This window comes from Ochotona princeps, chromosome 7, assembly GCF_030435755.1.
Source record: "Ochotona princeps isolate mOchPri1 chromosome 7, mOchPri1.hap1, whole genome shotgun sequence".
NCBI lineage: Eukaryota > Metazoa > Chordata > Mammalia > Lagomorpha > Ochotonidae > Ochotona > Ochotona princeps.
The window spans coordinates 9000448-9027797 of NC_080838.1; the positions used below are offsets into that span (position 1 = coordinate 9000448).

At 38.9% G+C, this 27350-nt stretch overlaps 1 protein-coding gene and 1 non-coding gene across 4 annotated transcripts in view; one reads left to right on the forward strand and one right to left on the reverse strand.

Moving 5' to 3' along the window:
• The window catches only part of IQCM (IQ motif containing M), a 420838-nt gene that overhangs the window by 96876 nt on the left and 296612 nt on the right, over nt 1–27350 (forward strand). For all 3 annotated transcript variants that reach the window (XR_009245823.1, XM_058666784.1, XM_058666785.1), the window contains exons 2-4: nt 13537–13620; nt 20409–20488; nt 24245–24506. Coding sequence is in view for 2 of the 3 variants with exons in the window: in XM_058666784.1 (XP_058522767.1) it covers nt 13584–13620; nt 20409–20488; nt 24245–24506 (379 nt within the window). In the remaining variant the exon portion in view is untranslated. The remainder of the gene's footprint in view (nt 1–13536; nt 13621–20408; nt 20489–24244; nt 24507–27350) is intronic.
• Nucleotides 23164–23270, reverse strand: LOC118759036 (U6 spliceosomal RNA). Its single transcript, XR_004995944.1, has one exon. It is a non-coding gene; the product is annotated as a U6 spliceosomal RNA (small nuclear RNA).

Genomic DNA, 27350 nt, shown 5'->3' on the forward strand with positions numbered 1-27350 from the left:
TTATGGTTACAGTAGTGCAGCTACTGAGTTTGAGCTGTGGTTAGAGTAGCAAAAACTTAAATGAACAATTTCAAATAAATAATCCAAGTCATTGCCACCCAGAGATACATAGTTTGGAAGTTAACTGTTTTTGTTAAGAAACTACTTTTTGGGTGGACAGGTTTTATCCAAGAACAGTGTCATTGGTGCCTGTTCCTGAATCCCCATTTTAATTCATATCTGAGTTAAGATCAAAATACAGGTTGCAGTACTTTGGTCATGGGTTAAATTCTGATGTTTTTATCTTTGAAGAAAATGCCTATTTTCCCTGCCAAAGAGGGCACTTCACTTTGGTTTATCACCAAGTAATTGCTGCTCTCATTTCCTTTTTTCTGATTACCAGCATTCCTCCAGAATAATAAAAAATCCTGTTCTTAAGGCATTGTATCTTTGCAGAAGTTTGTCCTTACTCATTTCATAGTGGAAGGAGGTACCTTAAGTGGTGGAGAGCCAGAAATTGTGGCAGAATCCTGGTTCTGCCTACGTTCTTTGGCCTTGAGCCATTATATGTATCTAAGAAATCAATATATTTATGTTAAATGCAGGACTATTATTACTCATGCAGAGGTTCAATAAAGTAATGATTTAAATGTTCTGTTATAGAGGTAGTCGTACCATGGTGTGATTCCACACACCAGCTACTTTCAGATTTATACCTCTGTGAAATCCTTTCTGATGGTGCTGAGTAGAGAAGAGCACTTCAATTTTTGTGCTTCTACAAGCCTCTTTTTCTCTTTTAGAAGCCTCTGAAAAAAATCCTACTTTTGCATGTATTTTCATATGCACCCACAACTCAACAGGAAAAAATAAAACAGCCTGCAATGACTACTTGTTTATTTTGCCAAATCTGTATTATTGGCATCCGCTTGTCTGTTTTTCCAACTAATAGTCTAGAATGCAGTCTAGACAATTCTGTTCTTTATGAGATCAAATAAATAATGATGCACTGTGCAACATTCAGCATAAAGTACTGTCCATGTTGTTCCTTTCCGATGATGACAATCACGATGATAAACTCTGTGTAAATAGAAAGCCATAGCATTTCCAGGACGAAGGCCAGGATAATATTAAAACGAATTAGATTTAAAGCTCATTCGATGAATGCACTCTATTGTTTTTGTTGTTAACTTCATGTGGAGCTTACTGAAGCGTGTGTGCGTGTGTGCGCGTGTGCGTGTGTGTGTTCTGAACAAACATTTGGTTAAAGTTGCTACTACAAATTGCTGTATGTCAAGGGATTAATTTCTATGGGAACTCCCTGATAAGAGTTATTAGGAAATGTGATTTAGATTAAAATTTATTTAGGGATTTGTTCATCGCAGGTTGCAGTGATCTGCAAGCCCTTTACTCACAGGATGCCTGAGTCCTGGACTGCAAGTGAATAGGCTTTTTGTAAATTAATCTGAACAAGAAATTATTTTGGGTCTCTTGTGAAATCCTACCAATACTGATTAAATAACATGGCAGTAAAGTGTAATTCTCCTATGGTCTTTATTGCATTATTGAACAGACAAGAGGAGCAGAGCCTAGAGTTCAGAATGCCTTGAGAACACAAAAATACTGGAATGTTGTCCTTAGTACTGGGATCCTCTCGAGGAAAGGGTTGTGTGGGTAAGACCAATTCATCCCAAGGCATAAATCATACATTTGTTTCATCAGTACATAGAGCTTGTTACTTTTAATTTATGTAAAATCAGTAGATTTCATGTGCTTCTTTTTTGAAATTTGGTTTTTATTATTTTTATTATTTTTATCATTGCAGGTATAGTGATTTCCCACTCCTTGCCCCCCTCTCCTTCCACTTGTCTTCCCTGTCATTTCCCTGCGTTTTTACATAACATAACAGAGTCCTCCAGCAACAGCTGAAGTCCAACATACTGTTATTTCAGTGCATCATGGCGTTGTGGATACAGGCAGTAGTTGAAAATCTAGTATCAAATTGTCATATGTAACAATTTCAATGGGCATCCTACTTTTATTTGGTAATAGAGCTACATATTGCAGCACATCTTTTCTTAGCAGTATGTTATCTGCATTTTATATATATATATATATATACACACACACACACACACACACACACACACACACACACACACACACCTGTTTACTTATATATCTGTCTGTTTTGTATCTGGCATGCAGGTTGCCTTACATCAGAGAGAACATATTGCAAATGCTTACTAATTAAGCCAGTAAGCTCGAAGGCTTTCATTGTTTCTAATTTTTTTGTTTGACTAGGTTATTTCAAAATACCTGTCTTTAAACTCAGAAATCCTTTTCTCTGCATGTTCAGTTCTGCTGTTGCAGTTCTCAATTATAATTTCATTTCTTGAGTTCTTTAGCTTGAATATTTTTTGATTGGTTCTTTTTTACGATCTTTCTTATTAAATTTCTCATTCACTTCATGAATGGCCTTCTAATGTTGTTAACTTTCTGTTCTCTTTACCTCTTTATATTGCTTCAAAATTACTCTTGAAATCTTTGCCAAGCAATTTGTTGATTTCCATTTGGGGTAGTGGGAGGTCTGTTTTAGAGCTCTATTATGTTGGCTTGCAGGCATGATGTCCTCTTGCTAATTGTGCCCCCTGCTTTGGTTTTCATGCATCTGGTGGGTAGTTGCTCCTATCAATTGTACAGGGTGGCTTTTGAAGTACAAACCTTTCTGTGGAAACTGTGTCCTAGGATGTAGGTTGGACATGGTGTTTTGTCTTTGGTTTAAGACAGGTGCTTAGCATAGTGTCTGCATAGCTTCATTTCTAATTAATGTTGGTAGTGTCACAAGTGTCTCAGTGGTCGAAGTCGTGATTGTGAAATTAGCTTGCCAGCATAGCTGAGGCACAGTTTCATCAGATGAGTCAAGTTCACTTTCAGCTGTGTGCATAGTGTGTGTACCTGTGGGTGTGGTGTTTCAGTTTCTGTGAGTAGTAAGTAGTGTGTGAAACCCCCTTTTCTAGGCCAGGTGACTGGGACTCGGAATGCCTCATAGCAGGGTTGTCCCTGTTAGTCCCTAGGAGGCTGCCCAGGTTACTTCCTAGGGTCTCTGCCCCTGGCGTGGCCAGGGAAGGCTGCACAGTGTTTCCTGGGTTGAGCATTGGTGGACAAGGCAAGCAGTTTATACCTCAAGGTCTCATTGATTCAGTTTTCTACCAAGGATGTTTCTTCTCAGCTGCCTCAGGGCCAAAAGAATGAATGGAAATGTCTCTGCCTCCCTGAAGTATGGGAGTGCCAAATCCCCGGGGAAAGGCTGCTTAGTTGTTTCTTGGGGAGTTGCCTAGGTGAGTGGGCCCCTCATCTGCTTTTCCTGGAGTCTCTGTGGGTTAGTGGCTCAGCAAGTGTCCAGTTGCTTCCCAGGACTGGCTAGTGTAAGAAGGGCACTTTTAACTCTTTTGTTGTTTTAGGAGACTAGGCAATGCCAGTTGACTCTTTTCCGGGGACTGCTGCATTCTGAGCTATGTTTTGTTAGGATGACTGCTTGGTTGATAATAGAGTGTGGGTGGTAGAGAAGGAGCAGGAATATTATCCTGGGCAGGAGACAACTCTAACAGTTTACATGAATGCCAGTCATGAAGGTGGTATAAAGCTATGAAAGTCTGCATATATTTTGAAATTATAGCTGACAGGATTTACTTATGAATAGGGTGTCAAATATGGTTAAAAAAATGAATAATCAAGAATGATTGATTCACTTCAGTACATAGATTAATGGTAATGCCATTTTCTGATGTTGGGCAAATGACTGGAGGAAGATCCAGAACTCAGTTTTGATGTGTATAATTGGAGACAGCTTTGGGGTTTCCAACTGGAAAAATAAAGTTGTCCAGGGTAGAGGGCAGCCTGAAAATATACATTCACCAGCTTTCAACAAATATATAATGTTCAAAGACATGAAGCTGGATGAAATTAAGAGGTAAGTGCATGTGATTGAAGAGAAAGATGTAAATTTGGAACACTGGAGTATGCTGATGTTCAAGTCAGTGAGAAGGAGCCGGCAAAAGAGATTTGTAAGGGGGATGAAAGAAAGTGAGATAGATGGGGAGCTTCCTAGGAGCCAAATGAAGAACATATTTCAATAAGGGGATAATGATAAGATATGTAAAGGTTATTATTAGGCCAACCAGAATGCAGTGTGAGACTTGACAGGTTTAACAGCATGAAGGCTGCGAACCACCTAGGAAGTATGGCAGACGGTGTTCCAAGGGTAGAGGGTTTTGAGGTGGAGATGAGCAGGAGGTTAGCCATTGCTCTTACAGTCACCATCTTACGAAATGACAGGAAGGAAGCAAAAGTTGCCTGAGGAATTGTTTTGTCATCCAGCTTCAGAGCCCTGAGAAGCTCTGAATTTGAGGTGATTTCCTCAGAGCTGTCTTGAGACAGGACAAGTATCTGAGTTGATCAGTCTTTGAAGGCAGGAAGCCCTGGCAAGGGGCATGCTGTTAGACGAGGTGACTCTTGCACACACACAGTTTAGACGGAGGATCAGCATGGAGGGCTGTTTCTGGGAGCCTTTGCTGAGGCTGGGGAGAAAATGCTTTTGGGAGCTGTGAATGCTGCTTCCCACTGTCCCCTAGAGCGCTTGAGATAGGGCAGTGGGGACGTAGGCGGGTAAGTGCGGGTTCGGAGGAGCGCAGTAGTGCAGCCATCAGAGACTCACTAGTGAGTGCGATTGGTTCATCCTCCTCGCTCGGCATCCAGAACACACTTCAAGTGCAAGCTGCAGATCACTTTTAAATACTGACTCTTCTTTCATTTCCTTTTTTTTCTTTCTTACTGTAGTTTTCTTTACACAAATGTTGGAATTTTGAAATGTTTTGTTTGTATTTTTTACTAGTTATTTCATCTTTTCCCCCCCGCCCTCTTTATCTATCTCCTTTGCCCAGCATCTGGAAAATTCCTCGGTGTTATTTTCTGATTTTCTGATTTACCTGTTCTTTTACACTATGTCCAACCTAGATTTTATTCTATATAGAAAGATTATACTTCTTTTTTTACAAAGAATGTATTTTTGTTTCATGAGTTTTGATTTCTTCCCTTTCATATTACTATTTTATTTCTAGCTGCTTTATTTCATATTTTCGTATTCTTTTTTTTTTGCAGTATTATTTCTTCCTCTGTCTCCTGGTGGCATCTTAACCTACTTATTTTAAATTCTTTTCGGTATTATTTTATTGCTTTCCTTTCCTATGGAGTGAGTTATTATTCCAATTGCTGATATTATTGGAAATCTTAGTGTTAGCTTTGACTATGCTTCAAATACTTTTAAAGTTATAATAATTTTCTGCCTTATGTGGAATGGGAAGTTTATTATATTTTTACATTTTATTTGCTTCTAGGCTCACCAATCCCTGCCTCACGTATTACAGTTGCTACTGGCTTTCCCAGTTCAGGATCAGCTCTCATAGTGGTTGCTTGAAGTTCTTGCCCTGTGGTATTGAGTGTCTTTCCAATATTTATTTCTGAGTGAGTTTCTGATGTGACTGGGTCCTATCTCATTTCATGTTGAGAATTTGCCTCAAGCATCAACGGGAAATCGTGTTTCTCCCCTCTCGGCCAGCAGTTTTGTGGCAGACGTGGGTTCTGAATATCAACCTGGAATTTGTTGTCTGCCTGCTTCTGCGAGCTAGCCCAACGTGCTCGGCTTCTGTCCGTTCACCACCTGTGCTTACTTTCCGTTTCTTTTTTCTTTTGTCTTTGAACATGACCAAAAGCACTTTCCTGTTTCATTTATCCCTGTCTCATTCTTTAACGAAAACCTTTTTCAACCTATTATTGATGAGAAAAAGATAAATGTTTTGATAGTTGGGTTTTATTTGTGTCTGGATTTTTTCTTCTACAAAGATAAATATGCTAGATACGGTAGTCTATGCTTCAGTGATGGTAGAATTGTAGGCATTTTAGCCCCCAAAGGTCCCTTGTGTTTCTTTTTCTTCTTCTCTTTCTCCTTTTTTAAAGATTTATTTCTATTGCAAAGTCAGATATATGGTGAGGAGACGAGAGATAGGAAGATCTTCCATCCAATGATTCATTCCTCAGATGACCTCAGTTGCCACAGCTGCGGTGATCTGAAGCTAGGAGCCAAGAGCTTTTCCGGGTCTCCCAAGCTGGTGCAGGATCCCAAAACTTTGGGCCGTCCTCGACTGCTTTCCCAGGCCACAAGCGGGAAGCTGGATGGGAATTGGGGCTGCTGGGATTAGAACCAGTACCTGTATGGGATCCCGGTGCATTCAAGGTAAGGACTTTAGTCACTAGGCCACGGCACTGGGCCATCTTTTTGTTTCTAAAATCAGTTCCAGAGTAGGCGAGATAAGATTCCTGTTTGTCCTACACATCACTTCCCGCCTCTTTATTTTCAATTCTTTATGGCAAGGCTAGGATCATTTGGATATTTATAGTATCAACTGTGGGACATGCAAAATTATTAATTTAAAATGATATATCCTGCTGTGCATATATTGAATTTGGAGCTCTGCCTGCGGTTGCCTTGGCAGTACTTGGCCAAATGATTTCATGGGCCTTATGCGTGTTGCAGACCCAGCATTCCCCACCCTTACTTGAGGAATCCCTGTATGTGTTAGACTTGAAACGGTTGCTCTTTCCTCTCATGCTGGTTAGCCCCTGAACACCTTCTACTCACTTCCTGTCTGATTCTGCTAAGTAGCAGAGCCTCCAGGCATTCTCCTTTGTTCTTTGCATTCTTCATTCTTTCTATATGATTCTTGTCCCTGTTCCTTCACCCTCTTCCCACTTGCTCCAAGTCGATGTCTTGACCTATTTCGCAGAGAAATCATTCTCCCTCTTGGCTTTATCATCTCTGCTTTAAACAGCTCTCACACTTACACTTACACCTGCAGTATGTCAGGAGACACATGCAGCGGTAAACAGATCTGGAAGTGATCCCTGCCTGGTGCCTGGGCACTATGCTACCACTTTTTAAATATTCATTTGTTTACCCTCACATCAATTCTATGGGTTTTGAGAATTATTACAATAATCCTTATTTTATAGATAAAAAAAATCAAGGTAGTTCAATAACTAGCTTCTGGAATACAGGTGATTCCTTATACTCAAGAACTTTAACTTTAAATGTAGGTTTGTCCTAGTCAAGCTCAGACAAGCTGGTCACCCAAAGCCTGATGAGGTTAGTGGCCAGGAAGTGACAACACTGGGGTTTGAACCCAAGCCTGTCTGAGCAGTGAACCCAGGCTTTGGCCTTCACAGTGACATTACCTTGTCTCTGTTAGAACCATGGAGACAGCAAAGTTAATTCCACGTGCTGATGGAAAGTGAATGTATTGACTAATGGATGGAGCGGAAGTACTGTTTCAGGGAAGGAATTTTTCAGGAAGAATTGTGCTTTGTGGAGTCAGGAAACCTGAATTCTGGTTGTGATTCTTTCAAAAGCCTGGTGTCGAGTTGAAATCTAAATCTCAGTGTGTTTCTTTGTCACTTGTAAACTGATGGACCTGCAGGATAACTGCTCAGATTCTGTGATAAGATTACTTGAAATGGACCCTTAAATAAACTCTTCATTTCATTTCAGATTCCGTAAATGCTAGCTAGCTTTTGCAAGAAAAGTGAAAATAGAAACTAGGCTTTCATGACTGGCTCAGATTTCTAGGTGTAGCTCTTTGCTTTGTTTCTGAGCCCTGTGTAATTCTACTGTCACAGTTGAGCAATTTGGGCCTTTATTTTGTTTACTGTAATTAACTTTGTGATGTTTTCATTGTTGTCTTGAATTGTTTACATACTGTCCCAAACATCTTTGCAGGAACTGCTTTATCAATCATGTTTCCATTGTTTACTGTTGCTTATAAAATGTTAATAGCTTCTATTCAAGACATGTGTGATTAATAGCTCAGAGAATGTTTTTTTGTAACAGCATTATTTTAGCATGTGAAAATCACAAGAAAGACAGTCATAACATGCCACAATTATCATTGAAGGCATAACTGCATGTATTGATATGAGAGTCTTTGTGAGATATTTTGAAACATTTCTGATAATAGAGTGTGTAGGAAATGAGACGCCATCTTCTTGTTTTGTTCCTGGACATGTACATTCCAACTGATACTTTTGACTGAAACTAACAGAAATAAAGATTATGATAGGACATAGCTTCTGATATTTTACCATTTATTCAAGTGTAGTCTGACTCCTATTTTTTTTCTGCTTTCTTTTGGTATCTAAAAGTTAAATTCAAAGATGCAATGGAAATTTTTGAGGTAAAAAGGCTGTGGAATAAAGTGTTTCTGAAATCAGTTTTGAGGGTGTGTGTGTGGTGTGTAGTGTGTAGTGTGTGTGTGTGTGCGTGTATGTGTATCCCTCACTTGGGCCCCAAGGTTTTGGCTTCTTTGCTCATTTACATAGTTGTAGTTTCCGTATTAAGAGAATCAGATGAATAAAATTAAACAAGTAAAGCTCATTAGCTGTCTTACAAGTATTCTTAATAGGATGCAGAGCAATTTTGATAGTATTGAGATTTGTAGATAGTTAGAACTCCTAGCAAACTTGAAAAAACTATTGTTAAGTTGAGGACTTCTTTAGATGGCCTCCAATCAATTAACTTGTGTGTGGTACCTATTACTTGGCTAATCATATGATCAGTGTTATGGGAGACAAGACACATTTAAAAAATTAGTTCTGAAACCAGGCCCCTGCATTTAATTCACTTTCTCATTGGAATGATAGGCTTATCTCACCGATCCCAGCCTGTCATCTCCCGGTGATAATCTTTGATTCACTTGTTGAATATATAGTTAGTGTTGTGTTAAGCATGTGTTTACAGAATAAACTGAAAGATATTTTCTTTGTAAAAATTAAAGTGATAAGTAGAGGTAGAGGAATAGAGAGAGGGAAAGAAGGAGGGAGAAAAATACATGAAACCTATTCTCTTTACATTAATAAAAAAATTTTAAAAGCTTGTTCTGGGGCTTGGCACCATAGCCCAGCGGCTAAAATCCTCACGTTATATGAGCTGGGATCTCATATGGGTGTTGGTTTGTGTCCTGGCTGCTCCACTTTCCATCCAACTCCCTGCTTGTGGCCTGAGAAAGCAGTCGAGGACGGCCCAAAGCCTTGGGACCCTGTACTCGTGTGGGAGACCTGGAAGAAGCTCTTGGCTCCTAGCTTGGGATGGGCTCAGCTCTGGCTGTTGAGGCCATTTGGGGAGTAAACTAGTGGATGAAAGAACTTTCTCTAGTTCTCCTCTTTGTAAATCTGCCTTTCCAATAAAAAAAAAGTCAAAAACAGAACAGCAACAAAACTAGTTCTGAATCTGAGTCCCATGCACAGTTTGCCCACCAAATCAAAGGGAGGATAGATTTATCACACCAATCCATTATATCTTGTTGATCATTTTCAAGTTTCAGTGACCTTAATATACATGTCATGAGTTACCAAATTGTGTTTTGTACATCTCTGTGTCAGAACTATAAAATCACTGAAAACATTTCGTAGCATGTTGTTTGTGGTTCAGAAAAGTCAGTTTTTTCATTCATTGAGAAACATAAAGGTGAAAAAATAAGGTTCACTGGGCCCTATTTATCTGTTTCTATCTCTTTTCTCTCTCCTTTTTTTCAGATAAATAAAAGTAAATAAGATTTTTAAAAATGTAGAAAACTTGATGAATTAAAGTGGTAAGCAAAAATGCAGGTTTATGCTATGAAAAATTGGGTGGGTAGAGTTTTTAAATAATGTGTGTGATTTAAGGTTGATGTAGCTGCAGTCGAGGGAGGAGTGGTGGTAGGGAGGAAGTGGGGGAAAGTGCAGGGTTGAATATAAGTAATTGCTCTTATTTGACTTTATATTAGTGGCTGATGCTGCCTATCCTGGTTCTTTTCATATCACCTGTGCCCCTGCTGATATGTGAGGTAGCTATTTTCCATGATGATATTTATTTATAAAGGGTGATGTGTCAAAATCTTACGAGCTCCCTGCTTTCAGAAGCCCAAGCTATGAACATAAGGTAGGGAAATAACTTGGACTTCTAATGACCTTGTGTCCATGTAGAGAAGGAATTAGATGCAAACCAAAACTAAATTGATATCATTTCACTCTTTTTAGAATGGCTGTAACGAAAAAGACCAAAATGCTGGTAAGGGTATGGAGAAAAGGAGCTGTGATACTCTGTGGTGAAAATTCACATTAGTACAGCTGCCATGAAGTACATTATGGAGGCTCCCGGAAAACCTGTCTTGACTCAGCTGTCTTGACACATCTGTCTTGACTCAGCTGTCCTATTTCTGAATATATGTCCAAATAAGCAAAATTGGCATATGAAAGATATACTTGCTCTCTCATTTTCGTTGCAGCCCTAGACATAATAATCAACCTATATTGATGAGTAATAGACCGTGTAGTATGTGTAGGCAGTGGAGCATTATTGAAGCATACAAAAGAACGAAAGTCTGACATTTGTAGCAAAATGAATGGAGCCAGTTGTCATTATGTTAAGTGAAACCAGACACGAGAGGACAAATGAAAAATGTTTCTTTCATGTGGACATACACCCTCTTTTTAAATAAAGTAAAACTGAATATAAAATAATTCCTATTGGAATTTGGGAAGAGTCAGAGGAGGGGGAGTGGGGAGAGGTCAGATAAAGGGTTCCAGAAAACAGGAATAATAGGTTTCCATGTTCCATAGTACAGGAAGATGGCTATAAATCATAATTTATTACATACTGTCCAGTAATTGGAAAAGAGAATCTGGTAGGCTCTGAACATTAAAAAAATAGTCAAAGGAAAAGGCTATGCCTATTTTAATTGCTTTACACTATAGATATGTGTTAAAATATTTCTAAAAACGTATGAGTATTACATGCTGATTTATTATTTCAAAAGGTAAAATAAGTTGAATATAAATGTTGTTCTAGATCTATAGCATTCCTTAAGTTGTGGTCTCCAGAGGAGTGAGGGGATTTTTTTTTCCCCTAACAATTGTGCTTTAAAAGACTTGAGAAGGTAAGGAATCTTGAATAGCATGTTGGTGTCATAATTACTCATTCTGTAAATACTTTAGGAGCTCCTGTGCATGCCATCCCCTGTTCATGGGACTGAGCCTGTGGTGGCCGGGAAGGGGAGTGGAGAACAAACCCTTAGCTATGCGGAAGTGTTATTGCAAAACACCAGTTATACCAGTGTTTGGTTCAAATACTCTAAATCACTCTCTGCCCATTTCAGCAGTGTGAAATCCAGCCTCATTCAAGTCAGAGGTCCTGGTTCGTTGCACTCTAGGCCGTGTATGTTTATCTTCATGCATTTGCCTGTGCGTCTCCTCTCATCTGCCTGCCTTCTCTGTCACTCTTGGATTATCCAATTCGATCCACTTAGCAGATATTCAGTGCGGGGGTCCTGGGCTAGCACCCAGTTCTGATTGGACAGTGCTGGTCCAGGGCCCTTCTGCTCCCCTGCCAAGAGCAGCTCCATCCTTGCATCAGCTGCTACTACTACTTCTTCCTCTGTTGTTGTTTCTCAGCCTTTCGTCTAGTCTTCATTTGAACTCATAGTGCTCTCAGGTTTATACCTTTTATTTCTCAAAGCTCAAAGCCTTTTGTGCTGATACTGGCATAGAGTTGTTTTCATGTTTGCTTAAAATATTAACTTTTTTTCTAAAAGTTCTCTGTTCAATTCATGTGCTGGCTATGTATTCATTGATCAATCCATGAAGAGAGCTAGCATCACCTAACTGTGAGATATTTAAGATAGTGGAGAGGAATACTGTTGGCTACTATTTTGTGCCAGTGTGCCCATCTCTTAAGAAATCCCCTGCTCTGTGGCCTTGCTTCACCTCCATCTCCTGTCTCAGACTCATCTGCAGCACCTCAGGTTTGCAGGGGCATTATCATGCCAGAACCCCTTAGGATGCTTGGTGAGTTCTGTGTATTAAAAGGACAGTGGGGTGTCTTGCTTGCCAGCCAATTTAATATATTCTGACACTCCTGGCACACTGAATTAAAGAGGAGGAACCAACAGCCCTGGACAAGCGTCCATTTCTATGAAGATTAAAACAAGAAAGTGACAGAGCACACAGATCTTTTATTTTCTTCTTATATTTAAATATGAAGAAGACAGTAATTAGGCCCAGGGAAAAGATGATTTGTGATTGTTAATTGCTGAGGGAGGTGCAGTGTTTTAATTTGTCCTGGTTCATTTGCAGAACTAGGCAGACAGGGTACATGTTCTGTGCTCTTGCTCATGGACGATCCCGACCATTTAAGAATTAATCATTTTTAGATGTTTGTGATTTATCATTTTAAAATTGTGACTGCATTTTTTCCTCCTTCTTTCTGGAAACTGAGAAAAATGGATGGCCTTTTAGCAACAGTGTGTGTCTAGAGTCATGGCTTTAATAGGGCAGAGTTGGCTTACAGTTTTATTTTGAAAAAATCTTCAAATTATTTCTAAGGTCTTCAACTATTCACCCATACTTTTTTCATTGTTAGTCAACTGAACAATTAGCATTTTAGAACAAATATCTTATTTCTCATTTTAAAGCTGCATGTGCACACTATGGTATGCATTGCTGTAATTGATTCTCTGACTGTAGAGGGAACATTTGATGTACTTTGGATAATGCACTGCATGTAATATTAGTGTTAAATGGAGGAGGAAGAGCTCAACTCATTCAATCCATTGATCCCCTTTCATTGAGCAGGTGTACAGTCTGGAGTGCACTGTTCTCTGGTAACCCTGAAACCTGTAGCACCTGCCAGGAGTTGAGCTCATTCCTCCAACAGAACATTTAAATCTTCCAGAGAACTTAAAATGCAGATGTCTAGCACAACTCTAGATTTTGATATGTCAAAACAAAAACAAAATAAAAAACCTTTCCAGCTGACTTTGATATCTAGAGTTGAAGACATTGTTGGGAAGTATGATTTTGCTTTTAAGGCATTTAGAGTGTATTTGGGAATATGGAACCTTTATATGTAGCTGCCATTGTTTCATTTTAGCTCCTTATGCAGACAGCATTCAAGCTACAGGGGAGATGCATGCACAATATAGATGCCCGGTAGTCATGAGGGGTTGGATTTGAAGGTAGGCGGCTTTAAGGATGGATAGTGAATGCATAATGAGAAACAGACCACTCTGAGTAGATTAGTGTAGAAATGCATGAGTGTGTGTCAGGTGTTAATGGGATATTAATTAGAAGGAAGTGATAGTCAGATGGGCCTGTATAGGGTCTTAGGTCCAAATATATGGGTTTGGGTTTTGTACATTCTGTAAGTAACTGTTAACATTGACCAATCATTTCATTTCTGCCAAATGTGGGACAAGAATTCCTGTCACATTGTTTGAAATAAGTAAGCACTCGATAAGCAACAGTACCTTGCCCAGTCATGACTATTGCAACTATCTTTTAGAGGGGAAGGTATTGGAGGTTTTAGGGCAGAAGAGTGAAGTATAAAAGAGGAAATGGTTCATCTTGTTTGGGTGAAAGCAATCGTTAAGAATTAATGTGTAGCGTTACTGATTTACTTAATGTACTGTGTTTAAGGACCAGGAACTTGCTCTTCAAAGGAGAAGGTCACCCTAATCGCCATCATGACAGCTATGGAGATTGTGCCTGAAAAAGAAAAATGTGAGTATCCACTCTGGCCTCCAAATTAGAAGAATTAGAAGCATAATGTATAGCATGTCCACAGATTTAATGAATCTTTTGTTTTTGCTAATTAATTAACCCTCAGGGTACTGTACTCATTTGCACCTCTGTTAGAATTCACCCCATTGTTTTAATGTAATATAACCAGCTTTTGGGTATTCTTATTAATAGCTTTTTTGCTGAATTTGGTATGTACTAGGTAGAATTTGTTTTCATAATATGTATCTGCTATGAACTTTTTGAAGACTCCTTAAGAGGCATGATTTCAGAAATTTTCAACATCATAACCAATTTTTAATTCTCTTGACCCCAATTTGTTTTTGAAGCACTCTGATATGGCCCAAACCTGTTGGCATCTGTCTGGAATCACATCAAGTGCTGTGAGATCGCTTTAGCTCCCTTTCTGTTTGGATGATACAGTCTTTGAAGGATGACACGGGCAGAAAGAGAAGGAGAGGCAGGAAATACAGATGAAGTATTCTCTAGCTTCATTTTGCCTTCAGGTCTTACCTGTGATTACTTAAATTGTATTTGAAATCTAAATTTTGGGAGCTTGGAATTCCCCCCCCCCCATCACTTTATCAATTTAATCTCACTCTGAAAAATATTAGCACAAATTTGACGTGTGGTGAACAGTGTAAAATATCTCTGAGGTTTGTAGGAAACCTATTAGTCATTTTGTTGTCGTTTTTGTGATTGCAAAGAAGACACTTCACTAGCGAAGACAACAGAATAAGTGCGGGAGGAAGTGAGGAAAGTGTGTCAGTAAAAGAATGTCTGTTTTGAAGAGCTGTGTTGTCAGTGTGAAATGTGTTATGGAAAAATTTCTGAATGTATTTTTTAGGAAATGACAACCATGTGCCAATGAAAATTAGGATTTTAGTTGATTTTTTCAAAAATGTTATTTAAAATTTTTAAATTTTATGGTACAGTTTCATGGAGTCTGGGATTCCTCCCCCCACCAGATCCCATCCCCTGACTGCTTTTCCCCATATTATTACCCTAGTACAGTCCTTAAGGAGTGTTAATTCCATCAGTCTGTCATTTAAGTGTGCCCCGACACTGTGGTACAGACAATGTCAGACAGTCCAGCATCCCATTGTCTGCACATGTCCAACAGTTTCATTTGGATTCCATCTTTGATTTGGAAGCAGGGGTGCATGTTGCAGTGTATCTGCACATCTGGATATGGTAGTCTGTTATTCCATCACTATACATTCCCTTAAAGGAAAAGCCATGCAATTCACTCACTTTGAGACAAAATTAGATATAACATAAATTTAACTCCTTATATGTAATGGCATTGAATATGAGCCATTTTATTTAGATGTTGGTTCAAAGAGCTTCTGTGTGGTTTCCAGCATCTACGACTTTTACCCAAAACCAGTGATCTTAATTTTTGCTTTCCTCCTCTATACCTTTGCCCACTCGTTTCACTTCCAACTCTTCTTTCCATCCCAATCTGCTAATAAGCAGGTTCTTCTTGAAGCAAGATTATGCTCGGCATGTACACTTATACAAACTTTTGTTCTCTACTTTATGCGTGTATGTTTTTCAAATATTTAGCCAAAGAATTCTTTCCTGCAAATAAAACATTTTAAGAGTTCAAATAGTTAAAACAGTTAAGCTTTGAGCTAATCTTATTGAAAGAATGAAGAGCCCCCAAGCAAGGCACATGAAATTAATGAAGTGCAAATTTCAAATCACTATCTTAGCCTGCATTTGATTCATGGTTTTATTTCTCTTGTGGTATTTCTGTTGTAAACCTTGTCTCAGAATACAATACAAATCGTTTTCCTTTTTAAGGGACATTTATATATTACTGAGCTGGCAGTAGGACATTGGTGGTTTGTGTTGGCCTCTGCCCTGGTGTATTTTATTGAATGTCACAGAATTTGTTTGTTATTCTGACAGTGTATCTTTAGGCACTTGGAAAACAGGGATGGTGGGTGTCTCATTTACTTTGGTACATGTAGCATCAAAGCAACATTAGCATTCAGTAGGTACTCAATGAATGCATGCTCAATCCATTGAAGGGCTTTACTGACACCTGTGAAGTCAGACACCCAGATGTCGAGGCATTTACTGTGATTAGAGATGCAAATATGGCCTTGGCCATGTGGCCATACATGTTTGTTCAGAATTATCCTCTTAGTTTCTGTCAAAGGTCTCGGAAGAATGCAGCCTTTTGTTAGGACCAACGGGAACCCTCTTAAGTCTGGCCAGTCGTGTTTGTTATGCTTATGGAAAACACATGTTTGTGAGCCCCTAGGTTTTTTTTGGATGCACAAAAGACTTATTCCACGACAATAATCAGGAAATGGCTCATTGCCTGTCAGAGTTTCCGAAGCAAGTTTTTCTTTCGGTATATTCTTAGGCTTGCTGGAGAAACTACACAGAATCTCTGAAACAGAAAGAGAAACCGCAGACTTATGAACAATTACTACATGAGCATTAAACAAAGGATCTTGGAATAACACTTACACTTAAGTATGTACTTTAGTGAAAACCGTTGGGGTTATAGGTGTTCATATTTTCTTTCCCCATGGAAATGTTAATATTTGAACTCATGTTTTATGTAACTTTAATATGACCATTTCAACCTCTTCATGAACTTTATTATGAAAAATTTGTTATTGCTTATAATGATTTATTATTGCTTTGGGGATTTAGTAAATTGAAAAATTTCAAGTATCAAGAATTTTATTATCTGTGAAACTATTTAATTAAGGTTGGATAAAAACAGCAATAAGATTATTAATTCCAACTGAATTGGAAAGTGGTGTTGTCTTTGTTTATTGCAGATCTGAGCATTGACTCATTAAACTGATTGTATAAATACTATTGGGGAAAGCTTTAGCTTGCTGACAGTGACTCAGTAATACCAGTCATCATCACCGTATCATCTAGGTTTGTTGAAGGCTTATTATGCGCCAGACACTGCGCTAAGTTCTTTGTAACAGTATCCAAGTGAATATGCTGAACAACTGTCTGATGATATTATTATCATCCTCATTTTACCAGTGAGAACACTGAGAATTAAAACAGTAAAATAAGGTTCAGGAGCAAAATGGAATTCAAACATTAAATGGTAATATTTAGAAATGTAAGCTCCTGAAGATCATTCTACATGTTATGAATACATATTATATTCATACATATCATATTATACATATATACATATTATACATGTTATACATCATATCATACATATCATATTATATATGGTATATATATTAAAAAGGTTATGAGGATGTTCTTAATAGTGAAGGAACTGGCCTTGGTAAATTCCTCTTAACAATTTGCTATGATATACGCTTGAATATAAGAATTACATGGTTTTCCCATATACTTATCCTACTGTAAACAAAAAAGAGAAACATCAAATATTACTTACTGAATGAGTCTTAAATGTTAGAGTCATTTAATTTCCTGTAATACTTAGACTTATATTGCGTATATGGATATCTTCAGAAATTATAAAAATAAATGATTTTAGGATTGGGTTTTCTAAGTGAAATATGAATTACTGATTCTAGTTGAAGATATATCTCTTTTGTTTGAAGGTTAATTTTCAGTTATGGGTGAAAATCAGAGCTGGCTTAGTACCTTTAATGACAACAAGGCTGCACACCCACTGGCTTGAAATAATGTGTCTACATTGTTTCGGTGGTTATCCTATAGGATCCATGTGAAGTTGCTGCTTTTTGGCAGTGCCTGGCCGTCTGCTCCTTCATGAATTCTCCCAGGCCTTGCTGTATCCAAGAGTCTCATAGCCTGACTGGTCAGATATGCCATGGAGACCCTCAATGAGACAGACTCCTTCGACAGGCCCCAAGAAGGCTGTTGGAGTTGTCACAGTGCACGAGTCCCATCAGAGTTCACAGGTGACAGGTGACACATGCGGGTTGAGAAAATCAAGTACACTGATCTTCAAAGATCCTAGCTAGCAAGAAAATTCTACCTTGGTCAATCAACTGCTTGGCAAAGGCTGATTGTTAGTTACAAAGGAGAAAAATCAAACAGTTCCATCAGCACATTAATTTACAAGTGTTGGTTTAAAGGCAAAGTATCACCAGGATGACCAACCAAATCCCAGAGGAGGCTGCGGGACATGTAGGGAGTTGGTGGCATTAGAAAAAGCTGCTGATGTGTAATAATACCAAAAACAAAGACAAAACAAAACAAAAACAAAACCGGCAGGCAACTCGGAAGACCATTGCGTTGGCATGCCTGATGGCATGCCTGTGTGGCCTGTGCTTCTCGAAGCTTCACCTGTGAATGAAGGTGGGGCCACATGTACAGCTTTGTTTTCAGTGAAGACGGGAGGGTTTTCACAAAGCCATGCTTTTAACAAAAATCCGTGAAGTGTTTCGCTATACTGCTTGTCAAGTGCAGTGTTGCAGTTGTGATTTAAGTAGAATTGTCATTAAAGTAGTCTAAGGGAGAATAGTCTGAAAGGGGGAATTAAAGGAAGACAGGATTGTCCTAAGAGAAGGAAAAGGCGCCTCATCTGAGATCGGCTTACTGCTTTTTGCTTAAGGAAGTGCTCACTCTGGCTATAGACCTTCTGAAAGTGGAATCAGATTTTAGTTGAAGGAAACTAGTTTATTAAGTACTATCTCTTCTTCCCGAGGGCCAGTGACTTTGAACGGAGAGATTCTTAGGAATCACTTTGTTGTCACATGCAACTATGCTTCAGTCTGCACAAAGAATATATGGGCTTCTCCAGAAACATGTGCTGAAGGCCTTGACAACTAATTTTTTATTGAAAGGAAAACAATGCCACCAATTACTGTTCTTGGAAATACACCGAGAGCCCTTGATATGGGGAGATGCAGTGGCAGATGTGGTAGGACAGGGAGATTTGACTTTGCTAATAACTTAAAGCATTGTCATGGATCATGGTGGAGGGAAGGGAGAAGCTGGAGAGAGCACGGGGAGGTTGTGTTCTTCCAGAATGTGCAGTCAGTTCCAACACCGGTTATCCTGATGAGGCACTTAGAGTAGATGGCTGCCCTCCTCACGTAGTACTTTTCAAGTGGGCTAGAATCTAAGCCTCTCTCTCCTTTATTGCCAGAACTTTCTTTGGCTTCATTACTCAAGGCTGTATTGCACAACTGTCTGTGGCCCTGAGTGTGCGTGAGGTGAACAGAGAGGGATTTTGTGTTAAGAATGAAAATAATTTTGCCCGAATATTATATTATGAAAAATCTAAATATACAGCAAACATTAACGAAATTTAAGACAATACGCATACATCTAGTGTCTGGTTCTTAGTCTGCTTGATTTATCACATATTTGTATGTCAATCAATATGCTTATCTTTGTCAGAATTCAACATTTTCAAATTGTAGCTATACCAGTAGGTGGATGTGTAGTATTTTTTTTAAATATATATTTTTATTATACTATTTATGTATCTGAGGTGAAGGGGGATATTGAGGGAGAATCCCCACCCAGTCTCCCACCCTCCCAAAGTCCCGGATGTGGGGCATGCTGAGATACTTGCTCAAGTGGTCTTAATAGTCCTCCAGGTATGGATCGCTGCCAGTCTCACCACTCTCAGCTCGATTAGGTCATTGAAGAAGCCACTGATTGTCACAGTCCATCATAGAGTCTTCATTTGCCCAGTATTTCGCTGCTCAACATTTAGCTGAGGTGGTTGATTGACCTGTTCCGTCCTCCGTCCTCTCCTGGCCAGGGCTCTGAGTCCAGCAGTTCTATTGGGGAGATCACCAAAGAAACTTTGAGGTATTCCCAGATCAGATTCCCGCATGTTCCAGCAAGGACCGGGTCCAGCATAGTCCATCGCCACAATCAGCTGGGCTGGCTCCGCTCTCAGTCCCGACTTGCACTGGAACCAAGGGTGTTGCAGTCCAGCCTGGTTCTGCCCAGCACGCACTCGGATGTGTAGTATTATCTCATGTTGCTTTTATTTGTGTGAAGTAGAGTTTTAATATTTTAAAGTCTGAGTAGATGAAAAGAAGTTGAAGGAAGTCTTGATCCTGAGGACAAATGGATATAGAATTATAGAAACAGCAGGCTTACTGGCCAGAGTTAAAAGCTTATCTTAATAGATAATGTATAAAAATTTACAGAGTCCAAGTTAAGATAAAGAAAGCAAAAAAAAAAAAAATTAAAGTGTCAGAATCTGATAATAATAAGGAAGAAATCTTAGCTAATACTAAATTTTAATGATGTAGAATTCTAGTTAAAAGAAACGATGAAAATGATGACGAGTTCTGGCAAAAGAATTAAGGAAGTGTACACAGGGAAACAAAATAAGGGTTATAATGTTTGACATCCTTAATGTATATACTTTTATTTCAATGATGTTTCTATTTAATAATACAAATTTTTCAGTTTTAATTTTATCAATAAAATGTAAGAAACATAGGTATACTTGATAACTTTAGTGTTAAAATATAGTGTTGAGTCTTGGTATGTAACATTTAAACAGCTTAAAAGAAACCATTATATTTCAGTTTCACAGGTTTCATTAGATTTTTGGGGATTTAATATTTTAGAATAATATAATGTACTACTAAGGCATTTCCAAATTTATATTTTTTAAATAGAGATAAACACAACAAGTGCCATTTTATTACCTTATTTTGCATCACTAACATTGTTTATTTATAAAATTCATTTTATAGTGCCCTGCAAGATTCTTAAAAACTTTCAAAAATTTAATTTCATAGTTTTGCTATTTTAATTGGAAAGGACATTAACTACTTAAAAATGTTTCTCTGCTTTTATTTTAGGGTCTGTGGAAGAGGTCACACAGCAAGATTTGTTTCAAGAGGCAAAAACCCTCATTGCCCAACATGAAAACATAAAGGAGGTTAATGCTCTCTGTCTATATAGTATTATTATTTTTAGAAATTAGCCATTTCATATGCTACAACTATTATTCCAAAGGACTTGCATAAACTCTAATGTGTGATAATTTCTTAATAAAAGAAAAAATGAAATCATTTTAACTTTAAAAAGTAACTGCCAATGGCATTTAGACATAAGATTTTTCAGTTGTACAAATTAGTTATACACATGTTCAGTTTGTCCAATTAATACCATCCTAATGTTTTCCTGTTATGACTTATAAATATTTGAAATTATTATCTTGAGTCAGTATCCCTTTAGACATGGATTAGATGAAGCTAAACTAGAAAATACACTGGAAATGCTTTTCTTCCCTGCCCTTGGCCTTGCCTGCTTGCTTCTGCTTTCTCCCACATCGCTTTGCATCAGCACTGTTTGTCAGTCTGACAGCTCCTCCAGGGAAGGAACCATCTCCTTAGACTTCTCCATCTCCAGCAATAAGCGCTGTGCTTGGCTCAGTAAGTCTCTGCGCAATGCCTTAGAATTGGAAGGGGAAAAGAACGGGTGAGAGGGGGAGGGTCAGAGAAGAGACCACGGAGGGTCAGGACGTGGAGAGAAGTCAGACATTTGGGGGAGGGACAAAGGGCCTAGTGGACAGTCAGGTAAGGCAGTGGAACCATAGGACGGTTAACTGTGTGGCTTTGGATCCTATCCCCTTCTCAAAAACTTAGGAAATATTCATTGTAGAAGTTTATATAAGTATTTTTAGCATAGTTCAGTGATTCTTGGATGGAGAGAAGATTGTGATTTTTTTTTTAAAGAACCTATGATACGCTTTTTTTTTTTTCATTTTACTGTATTTATTTATTTTTTTTATAATCTTACTTAGTTACTTAGGGTACAAAGGGTCAAGGGCTACAGGAAAGTGGGTAATACCATTGTTTTCACACTAATACCATCATTTTTTCCCCTGTATCTGGGGTCAGGGGAGAAATAAAGGGAAAAGCCGCACCCAGCCTCCCATCCCAGGTCCCCAGTGTCAGGCACGCTGCGAGGGTCCTGCTCAAGCAGTTTTGATAGTTCAACAGGTCTGAATTGCTGCCAGTCTTGCTGTTCCAATCGCAATGAAACCTATTCAGAGTCCACTGGCTGACATAGTCTCTTCATGGTTAGGGTTCTGAGATCAGCAGTTCAGTTGGAGGGATCTCCAAAGAAACTTCGTCTGAGGTGATCCCAGACCTGATTCTTCTGTGTGCTTGCCAGTACAGGATCTGGCACAGTCCGTTGCCCCAGTCAGCTTATGCAAATGCTGGTCATTGCAGTTGCTGGATCAGTTCTGTTTCCAGCCCTGTCTTCCACGCGAACCGATGGGTGTTGCAGTCCAGCCTGATCCTGTCCACTTCATACTCGGTCCTCACGCAAACCAGTGGGAGCTGCAACCTAGTTGGGGCGACTCCCCATAACCCCCACCAGGCCTGCCCCCTACCCTGGTTCCCATACTTGCCAGTATGTACCGCACACTTGTTCAGTCTGTCCCACATCCCATTTAACTCTTGTAAATGTCAATGGGCATTGAAGCCTAGTTCAACCCAACCAACCCACTATCCAGCCCACACACATGCTGGTGGGTGCCATTCTGTCTAGCCACCCCTGCCCCTGTCCTGGTTTTCATGCTCTGCAGTGGGAGTGGTAACCCAAGAGGGAGGTGATTTTCTTCATGTTTCTTTTGAATGATTACCAACCAACTTCGTTGACGTTAATGTAATCAGCATTATTAATATTGCTTAAGTAGCTTGTTTCTAACATTTAAAACAATTTTCAGTAGGCATGTAGGATGAAAGCCTGAGTTATTTTGAAGCAACCTGTTTTAATAAGTTTACAATAATCACAGCCAAATATTATATCTTAGATTGTTTGGCAAAAGTAATAATAACATATGACAGTTTCTTGTTTACATCTTGAAATAGCATAGTTTAAATTGTTCTAAACCATTGTTTGTTAGGAGGAAAGAACTGTAACTCTAAAGAAGAATTATAAAGACTGTCACTGTGGCGTAGTAGGTAAAACTATCACCTGTGATGCAAGATCCCAGGTAGACATTAGTTCATGTCACAGCTGCTCCACTTCTAGTCTTCCTTCTCCTACTGGATGAGGAAAAGCAAGGAAGGATGACCTTGGCCCTTGCTAGCCAGATGGGAGACCAGGGTGAAGCACCTAACTTTTGCCTGGCCCAGTTCTGACCATTGTAGCCTCCTGGGGAGTGACCTAGTGGATGGAAGATTTCTTTCTGTGTCACATTCTTTTTATTTCTGTCTCTTCTTATTTCTCTTTTTTGTTTGTTTTATTTTAAAATTCTTTCGTTATTATCATTTTCTGACATAGTTCCATAGGCCTTGGGATTTTCCTTACCCCCACTGTGTTCCCCTAAATTATTACTACAATATAGTTCTTCATAAACAATCCTATGTCCATCATTGTGGGCATGGACAATGGCAGAGAATTCAGCATCCTATTGTCAAACTGTAAACAGTTTCATTGGGAATCCGTCTTTGTCTGGAAGTGAAGATGCACACTGCATTGTACCCTCACATCTGGATATGATAGTCTCCATTATACAGTTACTATACATTCCCTTAAATGAAAAGCCTCAAAACAAAATCAGCAGCAGGAAGAAAAATAGAAATTTACAGCGCCATGAAAAATATGGATCCGTTCACTAATTTGCATGTCATATTTGCACAGGGGCCATGCTAATCCTCTCTGTATCGTTTCAATTTTAGTATATGTGCTGCCAAAGCGAGCACTCTTCCTACATATTTGTAACTGGCTTTAAAAACAAAAACAAAAAACCAAAAAGAAAAAATTATCATTATTTAGATAAAATTGCCTGTCAAATACCTAGAGCAATCTTATTTTGTGATTTCTTGTGCTAGACAGAATTAAGAAGCAAAGAAGTGATTGGAATAACCTGAAATATATATCCTATTTTTAATATGCATTTCTGAGAGCACACTTTCTGTATGTTCAATGATTTGTAGGTCAACCAAGAAATACATTTGGAGATGTTAGCGTTTTGTGAACATTTGAAAGTTTGCAATGATGATTGGAAACAAACTGTTTTCAAAATTTTATTTGTTTGAAAGGCAGAGGGAGATGGAGAGATGGAGAGAAAAAGAGATAGCACTTCTTTCTTCTGGTTCACACCCCAAATGGTCAACACAGTCAGGACAGGAGCCAGGCCCAAGCAAGGAACCTAGACTCTGTCTTGGTCTCCCAGAGGGGTAACTGGGGCCCAGGCATTGCAAAAACCTTCCACTACTTTCCAAGACATGCTACTAGGGAACTGAGGGGAAACAGCATGCCCTGGACTTGGAGAGTTGAGGCGGTGTAGCGTTCTGGCACCACAGGCAGTTGCTGAATTTTCTGGGTCATAACCCAGGCCTCTAAAATGATTAAATTCATGTATGTGTATTTGAAACTCTGCTTCTAAATAGGCTTAAAAACCTGTATTTAATGTATCATAGTTGAAAAGGAAGTTACTACTTTATGTATGTTCTACATCCTTTCATAGTAAAGTATAACCTTGATTCTTATGAAGACTTTTTGGAGCACTTCATGATATAATATCACATTTAACTGATTATTATAATGTTCTTTGTAGTGACATCTTACACAGTGATGTGTTTTATAAAATGCATTTACTGGAGCTAGAATTGTATTATTAATTTATTACAGAATTGTATACTAAAATTTGGTTAAAATGTAATTTTATTTACAGAATCAAGCTCATGGAACTTCTATAAATGTTTTCAGAAATAAACACCAAAGACCCAAATCTGTCAAATTCATACCTTTGGAGGCTAAAAAAGGGGAAATACATGATGTTGTTCATGTGCATCAAGCAGCACTCAGAAATATTTGTCCCAAGGAGTTTCCTAAATATGAACAAGTTCAAGAGCCCTCAGAACAAACTTGCTTCAAGAAACTTCAACTTTTTACTGTAAAAGAAAAATATGAGCCTATAGATCTCATTGCAAAAGGTAAGTTTCTTTTGGGGGCAAGGGGTTGTGAGGAGGCAGAGACAAGGACGCAGAACCAACTGGCCCCAAAGTGATTGCTTCTCACGTGCCTGAAAAGGATTCACAGAGTTGCTGACTTCTGGGGCCCGCCAGGAGTTGAGAAGAAAATATCCAGCTAGGAATTAAATTGGCTGGCTGGTGTCTTCAGCTTTCCAGCTATGATAGTCCTTCTAATACAAATCCTCGGAGACTTTATTGTGCTATTGCCAACACAATCTTGAGTTTGTTCACTGAATTCTCCTGTTGAGCAAAATAGGTAAAGCAAGCAACTTGTTTTTGAGTATGTTTGGGGGAGCTATAGAGTTTTGCCCCTTTGGGTTGTTTAATCTGAAAAGACACAGGTATTCATACACATTTCATGCCTTCTACTCATTGTTTTCTTCCAAATCTCTCCAACAGCCAGCGATAGCCCAGGGTAAAGGTAGGAACCTGAAGCTCAGGCTAGGTCTTCCTCATGAGTGGTGGGGACTGAATTGCTTTGGCCATCTCCTGTTGCCTAGGGTGTACATGGCCAGAAAGTTGGGCTCCAAACCCAGGTGCTCCTTCATGAGATGCAGTGGCCTAAGTGGTATTCCAATTGTTGTGTGAAAATCCTACTCTTAGATTTTATCCCCAGGCAAGGTGTCCTTTCTACCAGGAGTTTGGTAAAGTGAGATTCAAGGTTCATTTAAGCAGAATGATGCATTTCCCTGATTCTGATGACATGAATAAATGGCCTCTTATGATAAATTGATTGTTACAACTTTTATGGCCTCATCTTCACATTTTCCTAATGTTATTTCTAAATTTATTCATTTACTGATTTGTCTTTTTAAAACTTCAACAACAAAGAGTGCCTATTCGCTGCTAGCATTATGTTAGGAACTGGAAAAAAAACCAAAAAGAAAAACTCAACTAAAACCCTTTTCTCACTCATGGTGAGAGTAACACGGGGTGGCATCCTGGCATATGTGTGACTGTGCTGTGGTAGAATATAGGCAAAGCACTATAGAAACACTGAAAAGCAGCCGATCATGGGCTGCAATGAAAATTTATCAAAGGAATCTCATGGCAAATTTGTTTTAAGGAGAACATTTTTAGGAGTAGGGTGAGAATAGGAAAGGCCATTTTTCTGTTAGAAAAATAAAACTGGCAGAGAAGTCTATGGAAAGAATGGTAGCCAAGAACTAACCAAGGAGGCTGTGTGGCAATGAGCTGGCCCAGGCAGGAGCTGGAAGGGCTCCAGATAAGCAGACGTTGAGAAAGATATTAAAGCTTCTGTCTGGTCTTAGGAAATGGACAGACAACATTAAATTGAAATGGGCAACAGGTGGTGTCATGGTCTAGTCCTCTTGCTGTTACAAAATCTCTGAGATTGGGTAAGGATTAACAACAGAAATTTCTGCTCATATTTGTAGATGCTAGAATACCAAGATGAAGTTATCAGCAGGTTTGGGGTCTTGTGAGGGCCTGGTCTCTGCTTCCAAGATGGTAGCCTGAGCACAGTGTCTTTCAGAAGGCAGGACAGCTGCGTTCTCACCCGGTGCAAGAGACAAAGGTGAAGAAGCGCCTCCAGGTGGCTTTGGGGCCTCTTTGGTCAGGACCTCAATCTCATTTATGAGGATTCTGCCTTTATGGCTTAATCATTTCCCTAGAGACCCTGCCCTTTTAATATTGTCACATTGAGTTCACCATAAATTTTGAAAGACACAAAACATGTGAACCATAGTAGGATCACAAGCAGCTTTTGGGGTCAGATGGGGGAAAAGGAAGGTGAAGAATGGAGTTTTAGAGGTAGTTACATAGGTCTGTATGTAGAGATGACCATTAGGCAGTTGGAAAGGAGCTCTGGTACTTAAACGAGAGGAAGGCCAGGACTAAAGACAGATATGTGTCATACTGAAATGCTGAGGGTCACATATTTTTTCAGTGAATACTCATACTTATTTTCTTAGGTGTAAAGAGTTAAAACATGTCTCTGCTCTCAGAGGGTTCAGATTTGATGTATGTGATGTGTATGCTTTGGATGAAGAAGACAAACATACGTTTATGACATAGTATGACTGATACTGTAATAGAAGCAAATTCTACTTTTTAAAAATTAGTAAAAATCCAATTCAGATTTATGAGTCAGAGATGGATTCCCAGAAAACTTAAAATACTTGATAAAATTTGAAGGATATGTAAGCAGTGAGCAGTAAGGGAAATCTTACCTACTTGACAGTCTGATCTCAATCTGGCAAGGTGTATCTAAGAGAATAATTGTGGTGTATTCACGGCACATAAAAGGCTAGAAGGGGAGTTATTAAAAAAGCTAGTTTGAACAACATCTGGTTTTACCTACAAATGTGTAAACCTTCAAAAAAGTCTCAGTGATCACATTTGCATTTTAGAATGTTTACTGGTAAAAAGATGGAGTATCGTGTGTTTTGGAGTCATAGAGGCTGATAAGGAGATAATCCTTCACGTGAGAAGGAATGAGAAATGAAGGCAGCGCAGTGGCACTGGGGATAGAACTGAAGGGAGAGATTAGATAGATATGAAAGAGGTATAGTTATATAAACTTAATAAAGTAGAGCAGGAGACCCAGGGGAGAGTCATGTCCTTGCCTTTCCTGTAAGTGGCAATAAAGGCAGCACAGACAGAAGAGTTCAGAATTGGAGGTGTGCTGACATAATGGTGAAAACTATGGTCTTCACTGAGTTGGAATGTAGACCAGCACCTACTGAGATTTATAGTATGTATATCATACATTACATATACATAATTAGGATATATCATATATAAGATATATATGATATATAGTGTGTATAGTATAGACATAAA